This window comes from Tamandua tetradactyla, chromosome 3 (assembly GCF_023851605.1).
Source record: "Tamandua tetradactyla isolate mTamTet1 chromosome 3, mTamTet1.pri, whole genome shotgun sequence".
Classification (NCBI taxonomy): Eukaryota; Metazoa; Chordata; class Mammalia; order Pilosa; family Myrmecophagidae; genus Tamandua; species Tamandua tetradactyla.
In genome coordinates, this window is record NC_135329.1 from 37,985,729 (window position 1) to 38,004,375 (window position 18,647).

General features: G+C 36.8%; 1 protein-coding gene and 1 pseudogene across 1 annotated transcript in view; one reads left to right on the forward strand and one right to left on the reverse strand.

The window, feature by feature from the left end:
* Nucleotides 1-18,647, forward strand: part of LOC143675538 (CUB and sushi domain-containing protein 1-like) — a 925,048-nt gene that overhangs the window by 727,874 nt on the left and 178,527 nt on the right. The window contains exon 6 of the mRNA XM_077151715.1: nucleotides 2,176-2,263. Within this exon, the coding sequence (XP_077007830.1) occupies nucleotides 2,176-2,263 (88 nt within the window). The remainder of the gene's footprint in view (nucleotides 1-2,175; nucleotides 2,264-18,647) is intronic.
* On the reverse strand, nucleotides 819-1,887 carry LOC143676714 (transcription factor Dp-1 pseudogene; annotated as a pseudogene).

The following is an 18,647-nucleotide window of genomic DNA, read 5'->3' on the forward strand; positions in this document are numbered from 1 at the left end:
GAGATGTTACCCAGTCAAGAGTGGTTGTTAGACTGGATTAGGTGACGACATGCCTCCACCCATTTGGACTTGAGAAGTTTCTGGAGTCCTAGAAAAGAGGAAACATCTTGAAGAATGAGAGATTCAGAGAGAGCAGAGTAGGACAACATAGCCACGAGAAGCAGAGTCCACCAGCCAGCGACCTTCAGAGATGAAGAAAGAAAATGTCTTCCAGGGAGCTTCATGAAACAGGAAGCCAGGAGAAGAAGCTAGCAGATGATGCCATGTCCGCTATGTGCCCTTCCAGATGAAAGAGGAACCCTGACAGTGTTCACCGTAAACCCTTCCAGATGAGAGAGAAACTGTGACTGTGTTCACCATGTGCCTTCTCACTTGAGAGAGAAACCCTGAACTTCATTGGCCTTGTTGAACTAAGGTATCTTTCCCTGGATGCCGACATTTCTATAGACTGTTGCAACTGGGACATTTTCTTGGCATTAGAACTGTAATCTAGCAATTTATTAATTTTTCTTTTTAAAAGCCATTCTGTTTCTGGTATATTGCATTCCGGCAGCTAGCAAACTAGAACATCTTCCCTAACAATTTTTTCCGGAAGCTGAATTTGAAGAGGAAGGGGGACTCTACAGGCTAAGAAAATCAGTTTATCAGTTTTCATTGTCATTGTCATTTTCATTGAAGTCAGCATCAGCAGCATCATCATTATACCATCAACATCATCTTCCTGACATAAGACGTGGGTGTCTCCACCCTGGAGCCACTTAACTGAGACCCAGTAAAGTAACTTAGAGCCAATATCTAAGAGCCAGTGTCCCATCAAGTCACTGGCAGGAAGTGCCATTTGAAGTTGAACCTGATGATGTGGCAAATACACTGCTGATTGATCCCTGAGCCATTTCTGTCCCATAAGGTTTAGGTACCAAACTTCTTGCCATTTTAAGGTCTTCAGCCCAACAGCTTCCTGATTCTAGTCCACAAGCCATTCCCATTCATTTTAATACTTCTATGTCATCGTGGATTTCAAACATGCTGTCAAAATTAAACAGACTCTCAAATATGTCATTAGAAATACTACAGTGGATCTCTGTCTTCTTGCTGAGGTTCATGATGATGAAATAGAGGTAGATGACGAGGTGAGGGAGACAGTAGGTTAACATGCTGCCCTGCTTCGAGGTTTCCCTGCCCCAAATTCTTGAAGGCAGTTTTCTGTAGAATAAGTTCTTGAAGTTGAGACTCTTTCTGTTTCATTCTTTCAGGGCTTCTCTGATTCTGTACCTCTAAATTCTGACATTCCTGAGCTGAGTTAGTAGGCAGAACAATCCTTTTGATTTCTTTCTTCTTTGTGGAGATAGTGTTCATGGCCATTGGGACATTTAAGGCATCATGGACTCATCGTCTGATTTTCTTCTGGTCCTAAGTTGATTCATTTGGTAAGATAATGATTATCAGCAGCACTCAAGTCAGGGACCAATTCTTCTGCCACTTCATTATATGAAGTGATTCCTTTCCTGTGAACCTTCTCACAAACCTTCATTGAAAAATGCCTCAGGCACTTGCCATTCTTCTCTCCTTTTCTGTTGCGTTTCTCAGTGGATAAGGTGAGGAATCTGAAGCCTGTTCTGTGATACAAAGTGTGTGTTAGAGGTGTGTGGACTTCTACAGGAGAGCATTTGGTGCTGCTGGTCTCTGAGGTGTACCAATTACCACTTGCAGTGCAATGTTGGCATTAGACTGTTCAAAGGTTTTAGGAAAGAGTTGCTTTCCAAGGGTATTTTCTGTAGAAGGATGAGCAGCTACTAATGATACCACAATTTTTCCAGGATTAAGATTCTAATCTATAAAGACTTTGAGTTCTCCATTGGCTTCACTTAGAATGGCATCTTTTGCCATGTTGCCAGATCTCTGAAATCAATTCTATATATGTTCACCCTCCAGAGAAGAAAGAATGATTTTTACTTTGTACCAGGAGTGTCCAGCAGGAATGATGTGCCTGAAGCACGGTAACCCACCCAGAATGTCAGTTTCACCCCTTGCATGCACCTTTCTGTGTTAATTCTCAAAGGAAACACATTTTAAGCCATGATACTTTAAGAATGAAATTTGCCTAATATATATTTATTTTCTAGGTATTTTCCTAACAGTTACATGACATTATAACAATGTTTCTCTCTGTTACAGTGAGTCAAGGAGGTGTTGCTTTGGTCTCTGATATGTGTCCAGACCCTGGAATTCCAGAAAATGGTAGAAGAACAGGCTCTGACTTCAGGTAGGAGATTAAAGAATGGTTTGCAAAGCACGATATTTTCCAGCACATATAACTTTCAGCTTATCATTTTTTGACTGGTTTGACCTTTCTATTTAAAATACAACTTCTCAATTCTTATTAAGCTATAAATTTCAGAGTTGATGATTTTCACTCTATGAACCAATATTAAAAACTTAACACTGAAGGCATACATTTATCTGTACATATATTCACACACACATACACATGATTTGTCTTAAGGTTTTTTCCTGTCTTTAACCTATTTTCATTTACATATTCTATTGCATTTTTAATTAATGTCTAAATGAAATAAGTGGACCAAAATTTTACTATAGCCTTATAATTATTTCATTAAATAAACTTTTAAAATGATGACTGTTGGTGGCAGCTAGTGTGATTTATTTCAGAAAATATTATGATTCATTTTGGATTATGATGAACTAAAGACTGCTTTTCAGTTATGTTATGAATGCAGTAGTGATTATGATAGTACAGTTACTTTGGTTGTTTTCATTTCTTTCAATTATTTAAAAGGGCTTAACACATGCCACCTTACAAAATGGACACCAGCATTAGGAGTTAGCTGAAAAATCAAAGAGTATAGAAGAGCAAAAAAGTGTGTCTTTCCTTATTGTGATTGCAACATTTCTGAGAGAGTTTAAAAAAATGTGTAAAGAATGAATTTAGACTACTGAAGCAACTGAGACATGACAGTAGGTAGTGATAAGGAGGAATGGTATTCAGTCAAATGGAAGCAACAATGGCATTTTAAAAATGGATAAAGAATCAAATATGTCTGTCGTAAAAAATCAGAGCAGTTATTACAAAGTTGCTATTTTATAAATGAAGTTTTTGTGAAAAGAAAAAAGTACAGATGTGATAATGAAATGCTTTTTATGTCACAGTAGCTGTCTGTCATATTTTGAAGGGAATAGCCTGTTCAAATAGGGATAGGTTAAAAAGCAAAAAATTTGAATATTACATGAAGAAGTCAGTGTTTCCATTCAAGTTTGCTAGAAGCAGAGCGTGAGATGAGGATTCTTATTTAAGCATTGTATTGGGGATCGGCTCTCTGGAGAAGGGCTGTAGAGGAAGCAAGATAGGGCTAAAGTGAAAAGCTCTGCAGGAACTAGTTTTAATTGGAGAAGTCTTCAGTCCAACCCTATAGGAGGTTCTGGAGCACAGATCACACCAACATGCTCCTCCCACCTTTTATAACCACTCCCCTGCCTGTTAATTGTTGGCTCTTTCCATTTGGCCCCAGGCCAGTCCTCCAGAGATAGTTGTTAGTAATTATTAGCACTGAAAGTAGGTGTGATTCAGTGGGTGCATCAGCTGCCAACAGGGATCTGGGAGACATATACAGTATCATTCCAGCCAGCACTGACCAAGTAAAGTGGTTAATGAAGAAGGATGACAGTTTCAAATATCACATAAACCAGCAGCCATTTGACTGCATCAAGCAATTTTATCTCTTCTGAAAACAAAGCAAACAGATGAAATTACAAATCCTTGCTAGAACTCAGAGTTTTTTCTCCTAACTATTCCTTCCTCCTCTCAAAAGTCACTTCCTCCATGGCCCTCTCAGGAAAAAAAATTGTTCTTCAGTCTCACCTTCAAAAGAAATTTATGCATGCCTCTATTAACGTTTACATCAATGAATTATGCCTTTACATATGTATTTCCCCCACCTGACTAAAACTTCTCCAAGACAAGGATATCCTCCTCAGTAACGGCAGCAGTACCTGGTATAAAATACTCAGCATATAGTTGTCAAATGTACTCTGTGGATTGGAGGGATTGCCCATACAGTACTCTGCCATCCCTGAAATTCTTCCCAGGAATTTAGAAACTTCCTTGGTCCATTTTGTAGACCGTGACCAATCTTAGGCTATAACTCTGTTTTAAAACAAAGTCAATCCCAATATATCTGACACTGCTAAAATATTCAAATTACATCTCATGATAAAGATAGCCACATAAATCACTTAATCTTCAAAAGGAAATGTGGAAGTCAGAAACATTCAGAGCCAGTATCTAATTAGCACCAGGGCAATCATGAAAATTTGTTTTAGTATCTTAGGTGAATGACCTGGACTTTACTTCATCTCACTCCATAGCAGCCTTATTTCAGACGAAGAGATGTAACTTCATGATAAATGTAGCTCTTAGGGCTGTGTTGACCTAGACAGGGACTAAAGCCAGACTGGGTGGGACCATTACCAGCCAAGAAAGAAATGTAGAACCATATTGAAGGTAGAACTTAAGTCAATCATTTTCTCAGTTTTCTGAAATTGCTACCTTGTTTACATATCTACAAATTCATGGCAGTCAAATAATATACAAGCTAGAACAATTATTTGAAAGGTTGAATTTCCTATTAAATGAAATATGCATGCATATAATTAATTTGCCATAGATATCTGTGTATGTGTGCATGTATGTATAAATATACAACTGTGATAAGCTAAATGTAGGAACTTTTATGTGGATTTCACAAGGCTTTTTTTCATAGATTGCCCTGTTATCTGCAAAGAAAGACAGCTTTTCTTTATTCTTTCCAGTCTACCTGTCTTCTATATCTTTTTAGTGGCTGAATGAACTGGATAGGATCAAAATATTATAAACTTAAAGGAAGTAGTGAGAAATGGTGAGACATCCTTGCCTTATTCCTGATCTTAGGTGGGCAATATTCTGTTTCTTTTTATTAGGTATGATATTATCTGTTAGTTTTTCATATATGTCCTTATCTGGTTGAGAAAGTGATCTTCTATTATTAGTTTGTTGGGAGTTTATATCTGAAATAGACATTGGATTTTGTCAAATAATTTTCTGCACCATTGAGATGATCTTTTTGTTGTTGCTAAAATGAAGAATTGCGCTGATTTTTAAAATTAAAGCAACCTTATATTTCTGGGATAAACTTCATTTGACCATGATGTATCATCTTTCAATATATTGTTGGATTTAGTTTGCTGTTTTGTGGAGGTTTGTTTTTTTTTTTGCATCTATGTTCATGAGAGATATTGTTCTGTAGTCTTGTAATGACTGTCAGGTTATGATATGAGTGTAATACAGGCCTCACAAAATTGATTGGAGGTTGTAGTAGTTAGGTTCAGGTGTCAACTTGGCCAGGTGCTGGCGTCCAACTTGTTCTGCTGCTGTGGACTTAAATCATCAGCATGTGAAATTCATCTATGGCTGATTGCATCTGCATTTGGCTAAGGGGAGTGCCTTCTGCAATGAGGGAGGCTTAAAAAGAGAGGTCAGAAGAAAGAGAAATAGCTCAGCTTAGCACAGCTGAGCACAGCAAGCTCAGAGCTCAGAGCTCAGAGCTCAGAGCTGGCTTAGACCCAGATGTTTGGAGATGCAGAAAGGAAACACCCCTGAGAAAGCCATTTGAACCTAGAAGCCGGGAGAGAGGGCCAGCAGATATCACCCTGTGCTTCCCAAATTAATGAAGTTTTAACTAAATAAATCCCCTTTATAAAAGCCAGTCCATCTCTGGTGCATTGCATTATAGCAGCCTTAGCAAACTGAAACAGAAATATTCTCTCTTGACTTTTCTGAAGGAGTTTCTGTAAAAATGGCTGCATATGTCTTAAAAGTTTGGGAGTATTTACCAGTAAAATCATCTAGACCTGGAGTTTCTTGTGAGAAGGATTTTAACTACAAATTCAACTTCTTGATGTCCTATAGCCTATTGAGGTTATCAATTTATACTTGAGTGAGCTTTGATAGTTTGTATCTTTCAAGGCATTTGTCAGTTCAAATTGTTATCAAATTAATTGGCATAATTTATTCATAACATTCTCATCATCTTTTATAATGTATAATGATGCTATGGCTCTAATTCCTGATATTGGTCATTTTTGTTTCCCTTTTACCTGACCCATCTCAGTGGAAATAAATCAATATTATTGATCTTCTCATAAAACCACCTTTAATTCCACTGATTTTTCTCTATTTCTGTTTGTCTACTAATTCATTGTTCTCTGTTCTGATCATTATTACTTCTTTCTCCTACTTTCTATGAGTTTCATTTGCTCTTCTTTTTTTTAGTTTCTGAAGGCTGAAGTTGAGGTCTGTGATTTAAGACCTTTCTTTTTTAATATAAGGCAAGGTAGATTTTGGAGCAAAAAATATTACCAAGAATAAAGAGAGTCATTTCATAAAGTCACTAAGAAGATATAGACATTTCAACCTTTCTTTTTTAATGTAGCTGTTTAATTCTATAAATTTTCTACTAAGAACTACTTTAACTGTATCCCATAATTTTTCTGTGTTAAGTTTTTATTTTCATACTTCCTATTTCCTTGTGTCTACCTCTATGATCCATGGCTTATTCAGAAGTGTGCTGTATAGTTTCCAAATATTTGGACATTTTCCAAGGATCCTTTTAGTCACAGAATATACTCAGGATGACTTGAATCCTTTTGAATTTATTGAAAACTATATGTTCTAGAATATGGCCTTTCTTGGAAAGTGTTCCATGTGCACTTGAAATTAATATATATTCTGTTGTTCAGTGAGTGATAAATGCCAATTAGGTCAAGATAACTGAGTGTTGCTCAAGTACTTGAAACCCTTATTGATTTTCTGACCATTTACATCTTTAACTGAGAGAGGAGTATTTAAATCTCTTACTGCAGTGATGACTAGGCTTATTTCTCATGGAAATTTTATCTGTTCTGCTTCATGTAATTTGAAATTCTGTTAGTAGATACATAAATGTTTGAAATGTCTATATCTTCTTAGTGACTTTATGAAATGACTCTCTTTATTCTTGGTAATATTTTTTGCTCCAAAATCTACCTTGCCTTATATTAGTATAGCCACAAAACCAACCTTGCTTTATATTAGTACAGCTTTCTTTTGATTATTGTTTTTCTGGTAATAATACATATGGTTTCTTATATCTGTTTCCAAATTTAATCTATTGCAATATGTTGTTTTGGTTAGTATGAAAAAGCCTAGCCTCACATCAAAAAATGGAGGAGTATTTAATAATCTTTTCAAATAATTGTGCATATAATTATCGTGTTATTTTCTTAAAGATTAGTTGCCAGGTGGAATAGAAAGACATAATAAACATTTTATTCTCTGTCACAGTCAAATCCATTGGCCTATCTTCCATTTTGAATGATCATTTTATACATGAATTATTTTGTACCATCAGCACTGGTTATTTGGCAAATATCATTTCAGTAAGTTCTTTCTTCCAACTGTTGAAACAATTCGTTATACAATATCAAAATATCACATTTGTTAAAGCACCACTTAACTCATCAGGAAAAAAAAAATCTATTGTTAAGCACTCAAGCTCATGGAGGGACATCCAATTTCCCAAACTTCTAGTTTTTATTATGAAAGCAGGAATTTTATCATTAATAAGAAACTTTGGCAATTATTTTCCTTGAAGAGAAATGTTCATCTGTTCATTTTTAAGAAAATGTTGGGCAAATACCTGAATATTAACAATCATTTTTTGTCACAGTTTCTTTCAAGCTAAAATGTGTTCCATAAAAGAAAAGGCAGCTAGTTCAACTTACAGCTCAAATAATTGCATGAATGTCTATCCTCAAGACAACTCTAATGCTTCTGTACGCATGACGGATACTTTATGTATTCAAGGTCAAGATTTGTTAAAATTAACAATCTTTACTGATCTTTCCTGTTTTATTAAGAGTGTTTTTAAGTAGCACTGGCTCTTGTTTCCTGCAAGCACATGGTGCCATTGCTTTGATTTGTTCTAAGACACCATCATTTTGCCCACCATTTCAATCCCACCATCAGTGGAAATGGCAAAATAGTGAAAAATGCATATGACAGCTTAGTATTCATATTATATAAATAGTTATGACCTTAAAGATGCTATGAAAGGGTCTCACTAACCTCCTCCAGAGATCTGTGATTCCTACCTTAAAAAGAGGTGTATTAAGTATACAAGTTGGTTCTATCTAGTGTGAACATATATTGTGGGAGTTATGAGAAGAAACAACATATAAAGAAGCATGCTACTTAGATATGTGCTGCATTATAAGTAAATTTATATTAAATGTCATCAATGTGATTGTTCAGTATTGTGCAGCAATCATGGGCATCAGATGTGCAAGACCTGTGTTTGTTTTTTGACTGCCTACACTATTAACTATCCATGTGATGGTAGAACTCAAGTGTATATTCTTCTATAAACTAGTGGAATACAGCCATGTAAAAATACCTTGTGACTGTTAAATTAAATGACATGTGAATTTGCCTAGGATATACATTCACAATGAATGTCAATGTTTTAAAGATAGGGAGGATATTCTTAATTGTATAAAGTATTTTTGAGACTGTTTTTAATGAAAGGATATTCAGTTCTTTTCTAAATTCTGATAATCAAAACTAACGGCCAACCTTGTCAAGACGAGTAGATGGAATTCATTTTCAGTTGGCACTGTATTTGTAATTTGGGGCTGATTCTGTTTGAAAAAAGTTTACTTTATTATGTTGGCATAATATTGCTTAGTTGATTTTATTTTTGTTATTATTCCTTTGGAACCCTTTTTCCAGCATTATCTATAAAGACTTCCAAATAAATGGAGAACAAAATACAAAGCTTTCTTATTTGAATCTGAGTTAGTTCTGGGACAATTTTCTCCACCATGGACCACTATCTAAAAGCAAAGTACATTTATTAGAAATGAACATTTATAAATAAGATTGATGGGACAGTTCAGATACAATATGTATAGGAGGGAGTTGTGATAGTGGTGGAGAGTTTACAGATGAATATTGACATTTTTTGTTCACCTGTTTCTTATGCTAGATTGGATATCTAGCATAGAATATCCAGTCTAGCATAGGAAACAGATGAACAAATCCAGGAGGATACAATGATCTTGATTTTTATAAATATGACTGTTTTAGTTTTCTCATTGCCAAAGCAAATAGCATGCAATGAGTTGACTTAACATGGATTTATTGGCACATAGCTTTGAAGGATGGAGAAGTTTGAAATCAAGGTGTCGTTAAGGCAATGCTTTCTCCCAGAAGGGAGGGCTCTGGTGCTTGCAGTCCTTGGTCCTTGGCTTTTCTGGTACATGGCAAGGCACGTGGTCACATCTGCTTACTTCTCTGGGTTCAGTTCTGGTTGTTCGCTCTGCTGTGACCATCCTGGTTCAGCTGGGCCACACCTTACTTGAAGTAACCTTATTACAAGGTCCAGTTTATAAGAGTTTGTACCTACCCAGAATGGATTAAGTTGAAGAACATGTTTTTCTGGGCTATCTAGCTCCAAGGCACCACAATGAGTATCAAGATTCAGGATGTTAACATAACTAGAAACCGTGTTTAGTCAGAGCCAGAGCAGGGATTTGAAACTTGGTCTTATTTACTTTGAACCCCCTATTGACTTCAACACTTTGTAATAAGAATAATTACAATGACTGATTTTTTCGCATTTACCATGCAGGACCACTGGATAGGGCTGTGTACTTTGTGGATTTTACAAAGTAGCCAGATTACAATTCAAGATATGCTTGAAATCCAACGTTGAGCCAGCATTCTAAGTCTTTTACCTAACCATGGGGTTGCATATACTCAGCCAAAGGGCCTTTAATTGATTCTAATTATTCTAAATAATTCCTGAGAGAGGCGTGTCATTTTCTAGTTTACACAAGAGAGCCACATAGACTAGCAGCAGCCATGCTACACACTGCTAGATGTTATTAATTCTAATCCTAAACCTATCCTTTAAAGCATTCTTTATCACATTTCATAGACACTGTCACTGAATGTAGGAGTCTCCCCGATTATCTAAAACTTGGGCTCCTCCTACGCTTCTTTGTTCCTCTCTCCTTTTCTTATACATTGTCCCTTCTGCTGACTTCATATCAACTCTACCAACAATCCTGATTTTATAAAAGCTGCTAAATCGATTTTAAAACTCTCTCTTCTTCAGAATGACAACTGCTACTTCAGTCTTCCCTTTCTTTTTGAAATCTTAATCATAGTATTAATCAGGTATGTGTTTCCTGCTTACCACCCTACACCTCCCGTGACAAGTGTTCTTAGTTGGCAGTTCTCTTAAAAGGACAGTGGAACAGTGTAATATAGAAAGAGAGGAGTAGCTCAGATAAGCAAAATCGGGAAGCACTGACAAACATGCCATAATTTTCTCTAGGACTCGGGCTTTCTGGTAAGATGAAATATATCTTACTACATCTCTGCCTCCCTTGTCCACACAAATGGTTTATATTTGTATGACAAGATGCTTTTTGCTACCACCTCACTCTATCCCATTATTTCAACCTTTCCCAGTAGGCTTTGTGTTCACAGCACATATTTATGTTTCTGTCACCTCGTTAGTGGTAAAGTCCTGATGGAAAGGGGACAGACCTTATTGATTTTATTTCTTATTACTGTGCCCAATGCATGGTAGATACTTTTCTGTTGAATTGACTTAAATTGAAGCTAACAAGCCTGTCCCGAGGGATATATGATCACAGTCCCATTAGTACCCTGTTAAACCAATTAAATAACCACTGTTGGTCAGAGAACAGATTAACAACTTTCTTAAAACATAACCTATCCTCAAAAAGGAATTTGAGGGGGTGCAAGGGTAGTTCAGTGGTAGAATTTTCGCCTGACATTAGGGAGACATGTGTTCGATTCCTGGCCCATGCACCTCCCAAATAAACAAACAAGCCAACAAACTAATGGAAAACCACACAAACAAATAGCGCTGCAATCAGGGGATACTAACATGGAAAAAGAATGAAGTGTGACCTCTGCCTTACAGCATACCAAAAAAAAAAGGGAAATTCAGTTTGAGAGATTGAAGACTGGTAGTTATGATTTAAAAACTAAATATTTACTTGTCACTATTGATATTTGTATGTCACCATTCACATGAATAACTTTTGCTCTTTTATCTTAGCACTTTTTCCTGCAAAGACGCTCACATTTATTTTTCATTTTATTTTATAAATATACTGTAAGGATTTAAGGGGTGTCTCATGGAATTATTTCTCATCAATGGAAGGAGAAACTGAGGTACATAATGGATTAATTGTGTAGTGAATGTAAAGCAGAAACAAATTCATAACACAAGTCCCTTTATAAACTACCGTTCATTTCTACTGAAGTCCACAATTAGTTCTCTTCTATTTCTTGGAGCACATTAGTATCTTTATTCATTGCTTTAAATGATTTGTAGTCAGCTTTCTTTTTCTCCATTATAGGTCAGCTTCAGGGACAATAAAGCCACCTGTCTCTTATGACAAGGAAATATAAAGGATCAGACTTGCAAATAGTGTATAAAACAGGAAATAAATTTGATAGGTATTTTTTCCTTTAAAACTTTTCCTTAAAATTTGCTTCAAGTCATGTTATTAAATTATTTTTTAAATTATGGAGGAATCAGAGAAACAGGGATAAATCATAAGCTATTTCGCGTTGTATTGTTTGTTGCCTTCAAGAATATTGCTGTGATGATTTGTCTTCTCAATTGATGGGGAGAATGTTGGTGAGATATCTAGGGGACTCTGGCTGTCTTCATCCTGCATGTCAACCTGCTTTTTTGCTCTTTTTGATTCTTTTCCTTACTTCCTATTTTTTTCTTTCATTATAATGAAAAATTCTATTAACCACATAAACCATAATCTTTGCATCATATTGTTTCTCCCCTTTAGCTCATCTTTTATTTCTATGATTTTACTTATTTATATTTTCCTTGAAATATTTATGCATGCATATCTTCTATCCTATCTACATTGCTAAGAGCTATTCTGTTACATATTCAGCACAGATAGTCATATAGTATCATAATTCAAACTTTCATCTTTTAGTTTTCTACTCAAATGTCACTTCCTGACCATGCTGTCTAAAATAAGACTTTCATTCATACCTCATCACTCCTCTCTGCCTAGCTTACTTTACTTCCACTTCCTAACACTACTTAAAATATGTTTTATTTGCATTTATGTTCATAATTTTATTTTAGTAAATCTAATACATATTTATTATCCCTCTTCCCCACAAAGGTATAAGATTTGTAAAGGATGAGAGTTTGTCTTATTTACTACTACATTCCCAAAGTCTAACATGCATTTGGCTCAAAATGGTGTTCAGTAAATACTTGCCAAATAGTTTATTTTTTACTTTTACATTAGGAATGTATTTCCATTTACATATTGGAAGGCAATGATAACTTTGATTGGCTATGCAGAATTTTGATTTACATATAAATGTTCAAGAATACAAGTATTCCTAATAGGATAGGTACTCTTTATTTACTACATACTCTGTCCTACTACTGGGTCCCTACTATTTGCTAGATGGTTTGCATATATGATTGCTAATCATAATAATAATAAGAAAATATATTATTGTAGCTATTATCATATTAAGAGATTATTTAATTAATCAGCCTGTTCTTTTTCATCAATAAAAACTCAGTTTACTAATAATAGAAACCTTTTTTTGTAAGTTAGAATTAAGTCATTATTTGAGCTTTTTTAAGTAAAATTTGGGAGTATGTGTTAGATTCAGTTGTCAACTTGGCCAGGTGAGCATACCTAGTCTTGTTGCTGCAGACATAAGCCAATGGTACGTGAACCTCATCTGTTGCTAATTACATCTGCAGTCAGCTAGGAGGCGAGTCTGCTGCAATGAGTGACGTTTGACTTATTGGCTGGTGCTTAAATGAGAGAGCGCAATGTTGCACAGTTAAGCAGCTTGGCATTCCTCATCTCAGCACTTGCAGCTCAGCCCAGGCCTTTGGAGATGCAGAAAGAAGTCACCCCGGGGAAAGTTGTTGGAACCCAGGGGCCTGGCGAGAAGACCAGCAGAGACCATCCTGTGCCTTCCACGTAAGAAAGAACCTCAGTGGAAAGTTAGCTGCCTCTCCTCTGAAGAACTAACAAAATAAATCCCCTTTTATTAAAAGCCAATCTGTCTCTGGTGTGTTGCATTCCGGCAGCTAGCAAACTAGAACAGATTTGGTACCAGAGAGTGGGGTGCTGCTGCGGTTTGCAAATACCAGATCTGTTGGAACGATGTTTTGGATGGCTAAGGGGAAGACTTTGGAGGAACTGTGAAGAGATTGATGAAGAAGTCCTGGAGTGTTTGAAGAGACTGTTGGTGTAAATGGAACCACTGCCAATCTTGACAAAGGAGGACACAAAAGGGAGAGATTGGAGTTTGCAGAGTGAGGACCATGGAAGCTCAGGTCTGAAGCCAAGAAACCTCGGCCAGGAGAGTGGACCCACCCATATACATGGAGAAGGTGAGTTTACCCTGACGAATGAGGATGAGCCTCTCATCTTGTTGCAGCGGAAGAGTTGTGCAGCCTCACGCCCTGGAGAAGGTAGAGCATGCGCCTTGAGGAACTGGGAGAGCCTGGCTGCCACCACATGGATGGGTTGAGCGTGTGCCCCAGAAATGGCAGAGAGCCCAGGGGTGGCCCTGATGCCTGGAGAGAGTGGAGCCCAGAGGTGGTCTCCTCGATGTTCCCCGAGGTTGATTTGGAAAGAGGTGGGCCACTGCATAGGCCCTTGGAAAGGGTGGGATTGCCACTTTCTACAGCCGAAGGATAAATGACTTTCAGACTTTGAAATCCAATGGTGTTTGCCTGCAGGTTTTCCTTCCAGTTTCTCCCTATGGATCCTGTGTTTATCCTTCTTTGCATATTGGCATCAGATAACTTGTTTTGAGATTCACAGGTCCACAGCAAGAAGAGAATTTTTGCACCTGCTTAAGGTGATGCTTGAAGTTGCCAAGTTGACAAGGAGTGGACATGTGTTAGTTAGATTCAATTGTCAACTTGGCCAGGTGAGCATACCTAGTCTTGTTGCTGCGGACATAAGTCAATGGTAGGTGAACCTCATCTGTTGCTAATTACATCTGCATTTAGCTAGGAGGCGTGTCTGCTGCAATGAAGGACATTTGACTTAATTGGCTGGTGCTTAAATGAGAGAGCACAATGTAGCACAGCCTAAGCAGCTCGGCATTCCTCATCTCAGCACTCCCAGCTCAGCCCAGGCCTTTGGAGATGCAGAAAGAAGTCACCCCGGGGAAAGTTGTTGGAACCCAGGGGCCTGGAGAGAAGACCAGCAGAGACCATCCTGTGCCTTCCACATAAGAAAGAACCTCAGTGGAAAGTTAGCTGCCTTTTCTCTGAAGAACTAACAAAATAAATCCCCTTTTATTAAAAGCCAATCCGTCTCTGGTGTGTTGCATTCTGGCAGCTAGCAAACTAGAACAGAGTAGTAATAGAAGCAATAGGAATTTTTAAAAGCATCCTAACTTGGTTTCTTGTTGAAAAATTTTCCCCTCCTTATGACACAATCACTTTTCACTTAGTATTCCTAAGCAAAAATCAAAGAACTATTTTATTTTCTGTAACCCAGATCTTATGCAATTTTTTAACCAGTGTTCTATTTTATAAATTATTTCTTTGCTACTCAATTCCACTATGGGGAAAAAAAAAACTGGGTTAAACAGGATAAAATGGGAATAAGCATTATTTCTAGCTTTTCATGTAAGTAAAGTAAGTTAATGGATATAAATTTTTCTCAACATCCTGTATTTGAATTTGCAGCACCCAAGTCTTCTGACAGGCTTCAGAGTGTTTTTAAAATTTGAAAAACTTATAGAGACATAACACTTTTCTATGCCCTTTACTGAATGCAGGCATGTAGCTGTCTATAGAAATTCCAGTTACCAGGAAACTGAAGTAATCTAGAAAAAATATTTGCCAATGACTATTTCTCTTTCAAAGGGCACTGACTGTATTTTTAAGAACTACTTAAAGAAATACCACAACCAATATTTTCCTGTTCACAGTAGTTTGAAACCTTAAGTCCCTTTGCAAAAGGGCACACTGAAATTTTTTCAGATAACCTTTATGTGGTTAAAGCTGTTTCCTATAAATAATCCAGGAATACACTGAAGGGTATTTTGTGGAATTCTCTCTCTCTTCTACATTCTTTTCAATCTCTGCAATGATACAATAATTTTTGCCCAACTGAAAATTCATTTAGATTTCTAGGACTAAAGATTATTGTTATTTAAACATATATTTGTTAGTTTCAAAGCACAAAAGATATTGCTGAATTGATTAGCTAACCCACTTTATTGTAATCATCAGATATAGCATTTACAGGACCATCTGAATGCTAACACTCTTTCTGTATTATTAATTTGTCTGGTTCTTGGCTTCCTCATCTTAAAAAAGGGGAGTGATCAAAATAGGTTTTGGTGATTGCTATGGTACAGTAGAGGTTTAAAACTCTGTGTTATCAGTCATGTTTTTGCCACAGTCTAGTTTAGAATAAGACCCTACAAAACTTCCATGGCACTATCCAGGTAACACTAATAAGTTTTGAAGCTTACCAAGAATATGTAAGCAATCATTAGTGATATCCAAAGAGTTGCCAACTCTAAGAACAACTTTAAAGCAGTGAATATTAATTGGTCAGCCAGTACACTTATTTTGGAATCCTTCTCCCTGCTGCCTGAAGCTCCCAATTCCATTCAGAAATTTTCAGGATCTCAAACTATCCATTTCCTTTTTCTCTATACTTCTACCATAAATGTGTGGAAGGAAATAATGTCTGATGGTCTTAGCTAGAGAGAAAGCAGTCTGATTATCCTAGTGGCTCTCAACCTTGCCACCAGGCACACTCTATCTCCCAATGATTTTGATTTAATTGTTCTGGAGTATGGTCTTGGCATTGGGGTTTTTAAAATCTCCTTATGTGATTCTAATTTACAAGCAAAATTGACAGTTTTTGGACTACCTGGTTTATATCATCCCTGATAAGATATTAGTGACTGGAGAATATAATCTACTCAGAAGTCCTTGCATTTGAAAATGGAGGTTTGATTTTACAAAAATCCTCTGATGAAATAGACTTCATCATTAGAAGGCCCCTCCAGTATCTTCTGTCTTTTCTATCTTGTACATGTCACCAGAAGCCAGAAGAAACAAACATTGCCAATTTGATCCCCTCCTGCAAAAATGTTGCCAACTCTTGGCCTCCCTTTAAAGTTCTAGTAAAACTAATAAAGAAAGCGCTGTCTGAGCACTTCCTTGAGCAAATCCAGAGTCACCATGATGGAATACTAATGGGAATCAGAAACCAGGAACAAGCATGAATCTAGAAGCAAATACACACTGCCTTTGAGTTTTCTAGGATTTGTGACCTATTATCGAGATTGCTGTCACAAATACCAGCACTTTAACACTAGCAGTGTCCCAAGGCATGTCAGGCAAGAAATTTGACCTCAGGCTTAGTTTCTCTGTCCACCATCTGCTGCTGGCCCAGAGGGACAGAGCTGTCAGGCACCCACTGATGACAAAGCCAAATGTACCACACAAAATCAATCCTAGGGCAGCGGCGGGGGTGGGGGTGGGAGTTGAGTGCCAGAAGATTTTCCATGGGAAAAAAGCAACCCTGAAGAGTTTCATATATAATTAATATAAAACCAAATTTTATATCACTAACCATAACATGTTAGCCTGTACTTAAAATGTGACTCCAATATCATTGTGTTTCAGTATCCTGAGAGCTCAATATAAAATAGTAAGTTAGCCAAGCAGCCTATCAAGTGTTTCTTAAGTCCTGAAACTTCAAAGTTAACATATATAAATATGAAGGGTTAATGCAGAAAACTTTATTTCAAGAGGTTTTTTTAAAAATCATGAACTCGTTTAAATTTAAAATTATGAAAATACAAAAAATTAAAAACTAAGATTGCTACCACAAGGTCATAGGAGGATTAGTGAAAAATATCTACTCTTGGCTGTTTTAAGGACATTGGATAGAAAGATCAGTAGAACATTCAAATGGATATATATCTTATTATTATAAGCCTATTATTATTATTTACTCACATTTAAATTTTTTTGTTTATTTATTTCCTTATTTACTCACATTTTTAAATCAGATAACACATCCACTTTTTTTTTACTATATTGTAATCATTAACTGATAAAAACATATTTTTACAAAGATCTGGTGGAATGCTGTTTATGCTAGATGTATGTGATGGAATGGAGATTGGAGTGGGTGCTGTGGATCACTCTTTATAAGTACCGCTCTTTCAGACTTTTGGTTTAGACTGGGGCAATGGTTGTCTATTTCCCTCCCAGCTTGTCTGAGTGACATGTCCCACCACCATCAGCAATAATTGTTTAATGTTGCAGAAGACACAGCGGCGAGCTGGGAAGAGTAAACAGGAAAGGCACCACTGCTAGGACTGCATTTTAGAGACTTTGGACGGAGGCTTTTGAGGTTTGAAAACATCCCTTTCTCAGCCTACTCTTAGGTGATACTGAAGCACTTGATGCTTGCCTGAGAATTGCTGGTTTGACTCTGGTTTCTGTATCTATATTTGAGTGGAAATACAGTAGCTAGTTAGGTGGGTTTTAGATTTAACTGTGACGGATGTAGATTCAAACTTCCATGTTTCCTTTTCAATTTATTAAACACTCTCTTTGGCCTCAATTCCAGAATATGATTATGAAAGTTGGTGAGAAGGAGAAAAAGTGAAAGATCAGGAGCAGGCGAGTTTTAAAAATTAGGAAAAACAATTTGTCAGTTTTGAACTTACTGATACCAGTTGCAGTTATTTGATTTTTTTTAATTCCTCAACTATTTTTTAGTACCAGAATTTTGATAGGTGTTCAGAGAGTACTGGAAACCACTGTAGACATCAGCAATAAGCAGAGAAGGTGACACCTTGTGGTAGTACTACATTCTTTTGCCCTCAAAAGGAAGCAGTCATTGGCTTGTTATTGAGAGATTTTAGAAACTGATGCCTTTGCTTTTGAAACATCTTGTTTACTGAAAGGCAATCAACTCTGGGATGGGATAATACAGTTAACCATCTCATCCCATTCATGCCTTCTAGTGTATCAATCAGTTTTTCAAGTCTTTGGTTCAGAGCAGATTTTAATAATGGGCAAGAGAAAAGAATAAAGAGTCTCTTGGCCTGGTAAGAAGAACCACCAGGTAGAAAAGAGAAATGTGCAAAATGGGACAACCTGATGCAACTTAATCTGGGTATTAATTGAAGCAGAGCAGTAAGCTATTGCTTTATTCATCCAACACTGGTTTTCCTTTGCTTTGTGTTCATTTTTCCCAAAGTAAAGGAGAAGAGAAAGCACAAAATACTACTTGGGGCAATGTCTGGAAACATTCATGAACCAAGGCAATCTCTTCATCTATTTACTAATCCATTCATTTCCTTGAGAAAAATGAACCAACCCCCTTGGAAACGGTGCCAGTGCCTTGGGATATAATGACAAACAAATCAACAAATAACTGGAAAAAGATCTGTATGTTTTACACAGAGTGTCAGAGGGAAAGTCCCTCTGGTAAGATAACAT